The 12,366-nt window shown below is 32.9% G+C and overlaps 1 protein-coding gene across 1 annotated transcript in view; it reads right to left on the bottom strand.

Moving 5' to 3' along the window:
- Positions 1-9,290: 9,290 nt before the first annotated feature.
- The window catches only part of LOC148276277 (protein obstructor-E-like), a 35,985-nt gene continuing 32,909 nt past the window's right edge, over positions 9,291-12,366 (bottom strand). Inside the window, exons 4-5 of the mRNA XM_088234506.1 lie at positions 10,710-10,923; positions 9,291-9,434 (exon numbers count right to left, since the gene is read on the bottom strand). Coding sequence (XP_088090632.1) covers positions 9,371-9,434; positions 10,710-10,923 — 278 coding nt within the window. The 3' untranslated portion in view covers positions 9,291-9,370. The remainder of the gene's footprint in view (positions 9,435-10,709; positions 10,924-12,366) is intronic.

Raw genomic sequence — 12,366 nt, 5'->3', positions numbered from 1 at the left:
GGAGTTATTAAGATTAACAAATTACAACAGGGATGGAGAATAAGTTTAAAAAGTCCAAGAAAAAGTTTAAAAATTGAAAAATTGTTTTCAGGCGTTGCCTAGTATGTGAAATAATTCAGTCAGATGAATCTCTACACAACAATAAAAGTTTCCGCTCCTTAACTTCACTTAAATCAACAAATGGAAGAATTGAAGAAATACGGATGTTCAAACATAGGCAAAATGGTGAATGTTACACAGTGTGTAAAGTGGCCACTTAAACCAGCCAATGACAGGTCATAAGCCCTGTAAATGCCTACACTTCCATATTCCCTTATTTAAGGTATTCTCCATCCCTGCTATATTTATATATTAATTTTGATTTATGTTTTAAGCATTGTCGTAAAAAATAAATTAACACGCCAGATACAAACGATTTTTCGTGTGTCAATATAAATAACTCCTTTGACGTTACTACAAAGTTATTTCGTCACTTTTTTTGACAACTGTCATTCTAATCATGTTACATTTTAAGGACTATAGGATTAGTCAAACAAGCGAAGCAGTGCGGTAAAGCAGAATGCTTGTAAAGATCTATCGGTTCCTATATGGGCAATGCGTGTTCTGAGGAACCGATATGTTGCGCCAAAATTACAAACCGATATTCTACTTGAGCACTTAGAATAAATCAAACAATCAAAGCAGCGCGGTTTTGCAGAATGTTTATTTTATTTAATATTATTTTTCAAATATTTAATAATGTTTTTTCTCCTTACACGAAAAATGCGAAAGTGCCGTTTATTTTAATAAAATCAAGTTAAATAATTTTATTCACGCTATGTTACGTACTTTGCCTCAAAAATGAAATAATATTACATTAAATAAAATTACGCACATACAGCGTGTTTCAGAAGCCTTGAGGCTGTCAAGGTGGATCACATTTCACACAATACTTGAAGGTTACGGAATCAGAAATGCATTTTGTAAAACAAAAAAATCACGAACCTCTGTCTTTTCGAACGTGACAAGCTTTCAAATTTCGAATGCAGGTCGCCTTCAAAATTCCTGCATATACATTGATAAGTTGTGAGCATAAAATTTAATTTGATTTAAATCACCACATCAATTCTGCGGCATTTAGGTAAAGAGGCACATGTCACTAAATTTAAAAAAAAAAGTTTTTAAGTTTTCAGTTCCACTCTATAAGGTCTACGGAAGGTTGGATAAAGAAATAAAAAAAATATGATCAATTTATTTCACAGTGTTTTGAGTATGTCCAAATGTTAGAATAGGGGCTGAATTTCCTCCCTAGGGTGTTATTTTTCAATTTCAGTGCTGCAGAACAGCGTTTATTTGGTATTTTTCAAATACATATTAAAATTTGTTACGCACTAAATCTAAAAACTTTTCGGTGGGATAATTTTCAGAGGCAGCAAAAACTGCTTTTAATAAAATGAAATCCTTCTGCAATGCTAATATAAACTTGAAAATAAGGCAAACATTGGTAAAATGTTATGTGTGGTCTGTATTGTTGTATGCCTGTGATATTTGGACATTATGAACAAACTGGAGGCTTTTAAGATGTGGTTGCATCGTAGAATGCTTAAGATATCTTGGACAGACCTGATTACGAACTCAGAAGTCTTAAATCGAGCTTGAATGAACAGAGACCTCTTAACCACCATAAAAGTTCATACAATTTTGTATCTGGGGCATATAATGCGTGGAAAAGGTACCACATGCTTAATTTATTTTGAAGGGTAAGATTGAGGGTCACCAAGGGGCTGAAAGAAGACAAATGTCTTGGCTGCGAAATATGAAATAATAAATTTGCTGGCTGGACTGGCTTCAGGACTGTGAAGCAGATTTTCCGGGCAGCACAGGACAGAGAGACTTTTGCCAGAGTGATTGCCAACGTTGGCGATACCTGATGGGACACTAAAAGAAGAAGTCTAGTAGGCGAATTGGTGTAGCCGGATGAATCTCATCCATATGATAAAGGTTTCAGCTCTTTTACTTCATAAAAGTCAACAGATAGAAGAGTTGAGGAAACGTGGATATTTAAACATGCGAAGAATTGTGAATGTTACACAGTGTGTAAAGTGGCCACCTAAACCAGCCAATGACAGGTTATAAGTTTTGTGAATGCCTAGACTTCCATATTGCCTTATTAAAGATCTTCACAGGTCGCAGAGACGTCGGGATCTTGCATAGCACTGACCCCCACCACTAAGAATAATAATAATTATTTTTATTATAATAATAATAATACACCAGCTGATGACAGGTCATAGACCCTGTAAATTACACAATGTTTATTTATTTACTTAATTCATAGAATTTAATCCACACAACTCAAAAATGTATAGTACGTATTTATTGAGTTGTGTGCATTTCAGGTCTTTAGAAAAACCTGTATTGAGCGGAAATGTATATTCGTAAATTTAAATATACGCCTTATACCAAAATATTCTCCATCTGTGTTTAATTTTTTTTTAGTTATTTTAATCATTAGGAAGTGCGAAAGCGTATTTCTCTGGTAAAAAGTAAATTCGGCATGTAAGGTCATACGGCTGTAATGCAATTTAAAGTTATCTACATATAAAAAAAACGCCTGTTCTAATTTTAAATAACATTGAGTTGATTGACCATGAATTGTCAAATCGTGTATAATGACATATGGAAAATGTGCAGTGGGTACTGTAAAATATACTGGCATTGGTACACCTAAAAATGTTTGAACCCGAAACTTTTACTTGACGAGGTCAATGTTCCATTTTTTATGTTAAACGTGATCGTAGACCTATAAATCAATAGACACGAATTAATAATTAAGGATGTTTAAGTCTTATTACCTATGCTGTATATCAGACTCGCATTTAAGTCACAAAATTCAATTTTATATAATATCATCATCATTTCAAGTCAGCTCCTGAGTTGGAGCATATGGTATCCACGAAAATGCTCCAAGCATCTCTGTCGACTGCCAGCTTCTGCGCATCCTCTCAAGTCAGGTTCGCGTCCTGTAGTTCTCGAGCTGCCGATATGCAGTCTTGCCCAGAGTTTTTACCACATATCAGTACGGATAAATCGATCAACTAGTAGTGTTTTATAAATCTTATAATCTTTTCCCGATGTGTAAAGTTTTGACGGTACAGAATATGATATACTATCGCCTAGTAACAGAGGACTTCATGGATTTCTATAAAACGCCAATATCACATAAGCTTGAAACGCGCCAAAAAGCGAGAGGAAACTTCATAGAAAGAAGAGCCATAAATGCGTATGGAGAGAGGACCAGGGCGTATATACTCCCTCGCATAGTAAAGAGACTCCCGGACGAAATAAAAAATAGTGATATGAATAAAAACAAAGTAAAATTGGTTTTAAAAATCTTTTTCTTAAATTCTAAGTTTAGTCTGTAAAAAAAAAAAAATTATAAAAAATGGGGAAACCAAACAATTTAAAACAGTGTCAAAAAAAGGGTTTGTTTATTATTTTTGAAAAGAGACTTGATTTACTTGTATTTATTTTTTTTTAAACTTTTATTTTATTGATATTTTTAAGATTTTTAAAAAAATATTTTATGTAAACATTTATTATATTGTGTTACAAAAATGTTTAAAGAGAGAAATCCCTGCAAAAAAACTGCTTTTGCAGTTTGGCGGGAATTTAAAAAAAAAATTGTTTAGAATTTAAAAAATAAAAATAAATAAAAAAAGTGAAAAAAATAAAAATAAGCATGAAGTACAAAAGTCCATTGTGAGAGATGACAACCGTAAACTAATAGAGCTATTCATCATGTTTTCGGATGGTGATGGGGATAAAACCTGAAAATATGACTTCCTGGTTCTATGCAGCAAGCGCGATGGATGGCTAGAGCTATTTACTATTTGAAAATATGTTTTTTTTGGTCTCATCATCAAGGTTTGTGCTTTTTTAAAAAACCGGGAAGGCATACAGGAAACTAGTTTTGCCAACACTTTTTCAGAGGAAATAGCAAAATTGTCGATCTTTTATGATTCGGTGGAAGAAGAAACCAAGAAGCTAATTGGCTTCTTTAGAGAGGGGCTTGCCCATTACAAAAAATATATAATCCATCTAAAGAAGAAATATGAAGATCTTTGTACGGTCCATATAAAGTCACCTTTTTATCTGTTATTCCATTTATTTATTGACTGTGATGGTATTTAATTGTATCTAATATTTCAGATAAAACTTTGGATCAGTTTGTGTCTATCTAAGAATTTATTTTTAAGATTAAAGATTGAAAGCAGTTTTCTTCAAGATAGCGTCTGGTCATGACAAGAAAATGTTGTTTTTATGGAAGCAAAAAGAAAAGTCAACTGTCTTAAAGAAGTCAACGATGCTGCAAAAAGAGCCGTTAAACGAATGCAAGATTTTCATGGAAAAATAACGGCCGAAGAACAGAAGCGTTACCTTTTACGCTGTGTTCAGGAACACAAAAAACTGTATCTTAACGGCAAAAAGGAGACGCTAAAGAGAAAACATTCTTTTCTTTTTTTTTTGCTTTAAATATATTTCCCCATTGTTAATAAATGTTTTGGTTTATTTCATCACTTCGGAATAATAAAACATTTTGAACTACCATCATACCTAGAAGAGGTAAATTTATCTTATTTTGAAAAACTTTGGGGCCTCGTCGACACGGGATAGAATCATCGTGCAGAGTTGAAATATCTCACTTAAAGATTCTTCTCATCGTTTCCTTGAATCCCTTAAAATAAATATGTGGTTATGTTTTTCCTTTTTTAAAAAAAATGTTATTACTATTTTATTTTATTTTTACATCTGAGCATGTTTTTCATTCTTTATTTCCATTCATAATTTTTAATTACTCTTACAAATTTTCTTCATTTTTAATATTATTTCCATTTGTAAATACTCACTACAAACTACAAACCTTAAAATATCTTTTTTTCACTTAAATTTTAATTTTTAAACAACTTTCATTTATGTTTTCTTTTTCCTTCCCTTTTTTTATACTTTCATAATTAACCTTACATATTATTGCTTTATAATATGGAAACTTCACTGGTCGATTAGAATTAAGTCTGATTGTGTAAAATATTAAACTTTGTAACTGTAATGTATGTTTCCTGAATAAAAGAAAATAAAATAAAATAAATAAATAAAATCTCATCTGAGTATGTCGAGATAGTAATAAAAAAGACAGGGGGTATGCGTTTTCAAAATGGTCATATAAGGGGACACCTTAGTGTACCTTTGTTTTATTTTAGAATAAGTTTTTTTTGTATTTATCACATTGTTTACACGGTTTTTCAGGACCAGACCGCGAAACTTCAGAAGAATATTTAATTGTTAGCTTAAAAAAAATCCTTATAAAAAATTCCAAAATGTCATTTATAAAAAAAACTTTTTTTATGATCTCAAAATGGAGTAAATCTTTTATTTCTCGGTCTACCATCCCTTTCACAAACTCCTATCCCTCCCCGACAGAAAAAAAATGCGATAAAAACGTATTTGACCATCGAAACGATACGCACAAGACGCAGATAAGGAAAGCGGCTGGGTAGGAGAAGGGTAGGGGTCTGTGGAGGGACTAATTGTCCGAGAATTTAAGAATTTACTACATTTTGAGATTACACCTTTTTTTAAACTTTTATAAAAATGACTTTCTGGAATTTTTATCAGGATTTCTTTTAAGCTTATCATGAGGAATGTTCCTCTGAAGTTTCGCGGTCTGGGCCCGAAAAACCGTGGTTATTATGGTTGATAAAGATTTTTTTAAATTATTATTGTAATTATATATATGTTTATGTACTTATTCCACATGATGAAAAATGTTTTTTTATATAAAACTTGGGTGTGGTCCCGTGGCTAGTGTTGCAGACTCACAGATCAAAGATCTGAGGTTCGAACCCCGCACAACTTGATTCTCATTTTTTAAAACTGATTTTTTTACTCTTTGAAAATGACCCCAGAATTACATTTTTGGGTAAATAATAGTTCCCTAAAATAAGTTCTTAATATTTACCCAACCATTTCCTAAAAGTGGCAAATAATTTTTGAATAACTGTGAATTGAAAGAGATTTGAACTTCAGGACCTTTAATTTGAGAATCCACAATACTACCCCGGAATTAAAGCCCTATCAAAAGCTCTTATAGTTTTGAGTACGTAGAATTTATTGTATATTTAAAATATTCCTATTTTTCAATTTAAGTTTTCTACGTTTTTTTTAAATACTTATTTTATAATATTTATTTTCATTTTCATTCAGTGTTATTAATATCACGCTTTCTTATCTTAAATCATATACATAATGTATTTAACGGTTTTTTACCTTCACGTAGCAAACTAATTTATTTATTTATTTATTTATTTATTTACGGACAAAGTCCATTATAAACATTACAATTAAAAGAAATTTTTACAAAGGAATAAAAAAATATAAGGAACAGAAATAAGCAGCAAAGACAGATGATAGATTTTTTAGATTAAGTAAAAAGCATAGGCTAACTATACAGATTCTTTAGCTGATTTGTAAAGAAAGACATCCTTACACCATAATAATCAAGATCTCGATGATCGTTCACCCGCCTGATCATTCTGGGCAAAGGCGACTGTGCACCATAATTGGTCCTATAGTGACCGAGGAAAAGCATTTCATTATTTCTTAGTCTACGGGTGGGAACGTTAAAAAGAATCTTTTGCAAAATTTCAGGGGCATCAATGAGACAGTTCATAATTTTATACATGCAGATTATATCTGCAATGCATCTGCGTTTTTCAAGACTTGATATGCTTAAAAACCTCTCCATATCAGAATATGAATAGTCTCCTCTTTCCAATCCCATCTTCCATGCAATTTTTCTTATAAAACGATGTTGAACTGATTCAAGGCGCTTGATATGAACAGCATAATGAGGGGACCAGATTACAGATGCATATTCAAGAATAGGGCGAACTAAAGAGCAATAAAGTGTTTTAAGTGTAAGCATACTTTGGAAATCAGACGTAGTTCTATTAATAAAGCCTAAAATTTTTAAGGATCTGTTTACTATATTATCAAAGTGTTCCAGAAAAGTTAGTTTATTATCTAGGATCACTCCAAGATCTCTTATAGAGGTGACAATCGAAAGAACTTGGCCATTAAGTTTATAATCAAAAATAAAAGGATGTTTACATTTATGGTATGAAATAATTTTGCATTTATCGATGTTAAGTTCCATGTTATTAGTTTTGCACCAAGTATGAAATGCATTTATGTCTTCTTGGAGTCTGACACAGTCATCAATATTTTTAATTAGCTTAAGTATCTTGTTATCGTCAGCAAAAAGCCAGAATTTTGTAAAAGAAAAAACATTAGCAGCATCATTAACAAACAGATTAAATAGAAGAGGGGCCAAGTGGGCACCCTGTGGTACACCAGAAGTTACTAGGAAGCTATTTGATATGAAGTTATTGATTTTTACACTTTGTTTTCTATGTGAGAGGTAGGATTTTAAAAACGATAAAAAGGGATCTCTAATGCCTACAGCACGAAGTTTAGCACATAAAATGTTGTGATCAACTTTGTCAAAGGCCTTGGAGAAGTCTGTATACAGTACATCAGCTTGAAGATTATTCTCGAACGCTGTAAAAATAGTATCAGTAAAAGAAAGCAAATGATGATCAAGATACGCCACGTTAAATGTAAAAATGCAGTGCCCTATGCATTATTGGGTTCGAAGATAAGGGTATGATGAAGATGATGGTGGAAACGCAAATGAAGCGTAAGTGTAAATATACTATAGTATTGAATGAGTTTCTAGAAAACATATCTCAATTACCATTTCAATTATGTTTTTATACAATATAAATTCTTTTTCTGTTGATTTCAATGATACTCATATTTTGTTTTTTTAAATGCTACTGTATTTTACTATTATTTTGTTGATTTAAATGATCCCGTTAATTTGTATATCTGATTATGTGTGAATCTTAATTCTTATAGAATCTTTAATCTTATTAATTTTACTATGTATTTTTATTGTTAATTATTATGGCTTGACACGGGCATAGCCTAAAAAGCCTTAATAAGTTCATTAATATTTGAACTAGTGTAATTTTGAATGAACAAATAAATAAAATAAAAGCCTTATCGCCTTACTTTTTTTATGATAAATGATTAATGTTCGCTACATTAAGGTGAACCAATTGTGTAGATTTGAAATAAAATTAATTTAGATGTTTTATTAAAAAATATGACAGCACATAAATACTATCTTCGGTATGTCGAACAAAATCATGATCATCATTGTTTTCTTTTCTACATCCAGTAGTTAGGGCACTTTACTGGAATATAAAATGTTGCTTATTTCGATAAACTGATGGGTAAAGGTAAGGTCTTACGCTGTAGGTGCCAACCCAGCAACAGGGAAATACTTCAGTGTGAAACAACGTTTGGTAAATATCCCAGGAATCGAACCCGGGACCTAAATCATCATTTAATCAACATATGGGGACATGGGACGCAATATTTTCAAACATATCATTACATGCCCGGCAGTTCATAAAGTACATCGCGCTGAAAGAGACTGCCAACAATGCAGAACGTCCTCTCTGTCACACGAGTCCGGTATCTGTAGCATGGGTGAGTAACGAAGACTATGCTCTACAAAGCTGAAGTTAGCCGATTAGGTCTGCAGTCTCTTTCTAAAGCCCGATTTGCTTTATTGAATGCTAGACTTCAGTTTCAAGTAGGCTAAAGTTGTTTTTTCACAACCAATGTCTTTTGAATTGACGGCCATATCCGTCATTTCCTAAATGAGAGACACAGTATTGACGGCCATAGCCGGCATTAATGCTATAGCTGTTTAATTTAAAACAACATTTATCAAAATTATTCTTGGCCGAATACCTTTCTTTCCATCCTTCCCTTGACCCATTCTTATGGCACCTACCTAACATCAAGATAGATGAAATGCAAAAATAGAACATTTGGATTTGGAACATTACAAACAAAATTTTTACATTACAATTTAAACATTGAATAAGAACTTTGTGGAATCGTCAGGCGTAGTTGTGAAGGCTTTTTTATAAAATAAACCATTTAGTATCATAATTCAAAGTGAACTCTTATCATCCAGTCCCCAAAATAGAAGAACATCTTCATCGCATCAAACGTAGGTCCATTTTCGTGCTCCTTTCCTTTGCTCAAATATTCCAACCTTACTCAAAATTGAATGATATTAATTTTCAAGTTATACAGTCCGCTTTTCGTTAACAAATGCTATAAATATTATTTTTTTTAATTTGTAAAAAAGTTAGAAATAAAAAAAAACATGTAATAAAACGTTTTTATTCTTTTTACATTACAAGTATAAAATAATTATTTTAGTAAACTATTATTTATATAGGAAATTTTAATTGCGCTTTGGTGTGGCCTTAGCAGCGGGTCCTTCCTCAGATTCTTTGTACCAGTCCTCACTAAAAATAAAAATAATATAAATTAATAAACTAGTATCAAAATATTCCAACAAAATCAAGAGCCCACTATCCTCCCGAACTGCTAGAGAGTCCTGCAGTGCGAATCTGGACGCTCTCTAGAGAAACAACATAAATTACGTACTAGCAAAGCTTTCTCTACAGAATCGCACTGCTGAAGAACACTCTGTTAGCTGCACGGATGCAGAATAATGGGGGTGGAGAAGGATGTATGGATAGAGGCCAACACGTCGTGTTCACTCCTTAAATCCCCTCAATGCCTCTGTTATTTTTTATTAAAATAATAATTTAAAATTCAAAATTAAATTCAACCGTATAAAAATATCAGAGTGAATAATTAAAAAAATTAGTCAACAACATTTTAAATTTGACCAAATTTTTAAAGACAAGGACTGGATTCAACACCCTAGGGAGCTGTTAATAATAACAAATTACAACAGAGACGAAGAACATGTTCTTCATTATAGTTTTTTTCTACAAAATTTGGACAAACTCAAAATATTGTTGATAAATCCACCTGGTCTATGAAAAAGCAAAGATATTAAAAAAAAATTCAGGCATTGCCTAGTCTGTCGTTAAAAAAAATCGAACAGATGAATTCCTTCACAACAATAAAGGTTATAGCTCTGTTACTTCACTTAAATCAACAGATGGAAAAATTGAAGTAATATGGGTGTTCACACAAAGGCAAAATAGTGAATGTTACACAGTGTCTAAAGTGACCACTTAAACCAGCCAATGACAGGTCACAATTCCCTGTAAATGCCTAGACTTCCATATTTATTTCGCTAAAGTGTTCTCCATCTCTGTTGTAATTTTTTGATCTCTTGGTATATTTCAAAACGAATTTGAAAGTAATAATGTGTTTTTGTTCAATTTTTTATTTATTTGACTTTGTACATAACGTTATTTGTACATTGGCGGGCTTATTGCCAAATAGCAATTTCTTCCAACCAACCAATAAAATAAAAGTTTTATTTTTATAATTCAAGTTACAGAACATATTCAATAGAAAAAAAAAAAATTAAAAGTTTAAAATATATAAAAATAGAAATAAACGTATTTCTTTATAAATTACCTTAAATCAAAACTATTTACTAACTTAAATTTTTAAATGATAACAGAGCGATGCATCTACAACGATATCACAGAATAGATCATTTAGACTAAAACCGATACAAATCTCTCCAGACTAATTAACCAATACCTCTTCTTCTAAGAACTGTACTTGAAGAAATGGAAAAAAAAATTGCTTACCATCCGGGTACGTTTTCGGGGGAGTCACACCTCTGGGTCTCCTCGTTGTAAACTTCTCCTACTTGGCAGCCCAGATCTCTGGGTTCGACTCCGTTCAGGCACACGTAGAACCTCTGGCAGTCGCTGGCGTGGGCAAACTTAGGGTGAGTGACGGGCTGTCCTTGGGGATCCAGAGGGAGATCCTTGGGGCAGGTAAATCCGTCCTTGAGGGTGTCTGAAATGATTTTTGGGCGATTGTTAAAATACTTCCTAAACGTTCATCTTTTACTGGGCTGTTTGTTGTTCGCGCTTTTTACTAACGCGTCGCAGTGCCATCGTATCAGTTAATCTCATTTTTATTGTATCCTTTTGTGTATGTCGCAGCTAGATTGTCATTTTAACCGGAATACATATTGACTAGTCAAATAACAAAACGACTACGTATTGTAAAAATACCAATCGACGATTAACCTTCTGTCAACACTTATCGAGAAAGAGAGGGTTAAGTTCTTGGTCAAGTGTGGATAATTTTAACTTTTCCGAAATGTTGTTTAAACTTTGTAATTCCACACAATTAGCAGCTACTATATTTGATAATATTTGCAATGCAGTTTTACTACATGACGCCATCTTTACTTTATGATACACAATGCCTCAAGTGATAAGAAAAATAACTGAAAAGTTTCATCAAACGCGATTTGTACCCAATCAAAACGATATGACTGATTGTCGGGTTGGCCAAAGTAAATAAAGAAATATATGTACCATTCTACGAATTTGGCGTAAGCTTGTTCAACCAAAATGGAATACGGCTAATCGTCAATTGGCTCTTTTACAAAACGAAGCAGTTTTGTAACTTGGCTAGACAATATGTATTCGGGCTAAAATTACAAACGGTAATGAAACCGTGTAGTCATAAAACTTATATCACATATTTGTACATCTAAAAATTGTTGTACAAATGGCTTATTATTTAAGAACAAGTTTATACAAATTGATGGAGCTGTCATCAATAATAAATGAGTAACTGTATTTGTTGTTAAATGAACTATGTTGCTTTAATATTGCTTGCACAATGTATAAACTTCAATGTACTTGACAAGGCAATGAAATGTCATATTCCATTTAAATATATTGTCAATCTCAGAATAATGCAGATATGTTTTTTTTGTTCCCAAGATTACACTTCCTTGGTAACAAACATACTATAATCGATTTATTTAATTTGGTTTTAAAATCTAGCACGAAAAATTAATATCAATGGACTGGTCCATCAAGAGTTTGTACCACCTGGTACAATTGCGAAAGCTAAATTTTACGAAGAAGTGCTAAAAAGACTGATACACAAGATTAAACGCGTCCGGCTGGACATCGCAGACGACTGGAAGGTGCATCACGACAACGCGCCGGCCCACAGCGCCTTCCTCGTCACCAACTACTTGGCCACAGCAGGGGTTCCAATGATTTTCCAGCCCCCCTACAATCTGGACCTGGCTCCCCCGGCTTCTTTTTGTTTCCACGCCTGAAAGGACCCATTAAAGGAAAACATATTGAGACTATCAGGGGAATCCAAGCAGCTTGTACCGTGGCATTGAGGAGCATTCTGGAAGAGGCCTTCTGTGGCGCATTCGATGTCTGGATAAATCGCTGGAGCTGGTGCCTCAACGCAAGAGGAGAC

Source organism: Micrasema longulum, unplaced genomic scaffold (genome assembly GCF_059751315.1).
Source record: "Micrasema longulum isolate JH-2025_06_02 unplaced genomic scaffold, ASM5975131v1 h1tg001249l, whole genome shotgun sequence".
Taxonomy (NCBI): domain Eukaryota; kingdom Metazoa; phylum Arthropoda; class Insecta; order Trichoptera; family Brachycentridae; genus Micrasema; species Micrasema longulum.
The sequence above is the reverse complement of the archived record's forward strand: the minus strand, read 5'-3'. Positions and strand labels throughout refer to the sequence as shown.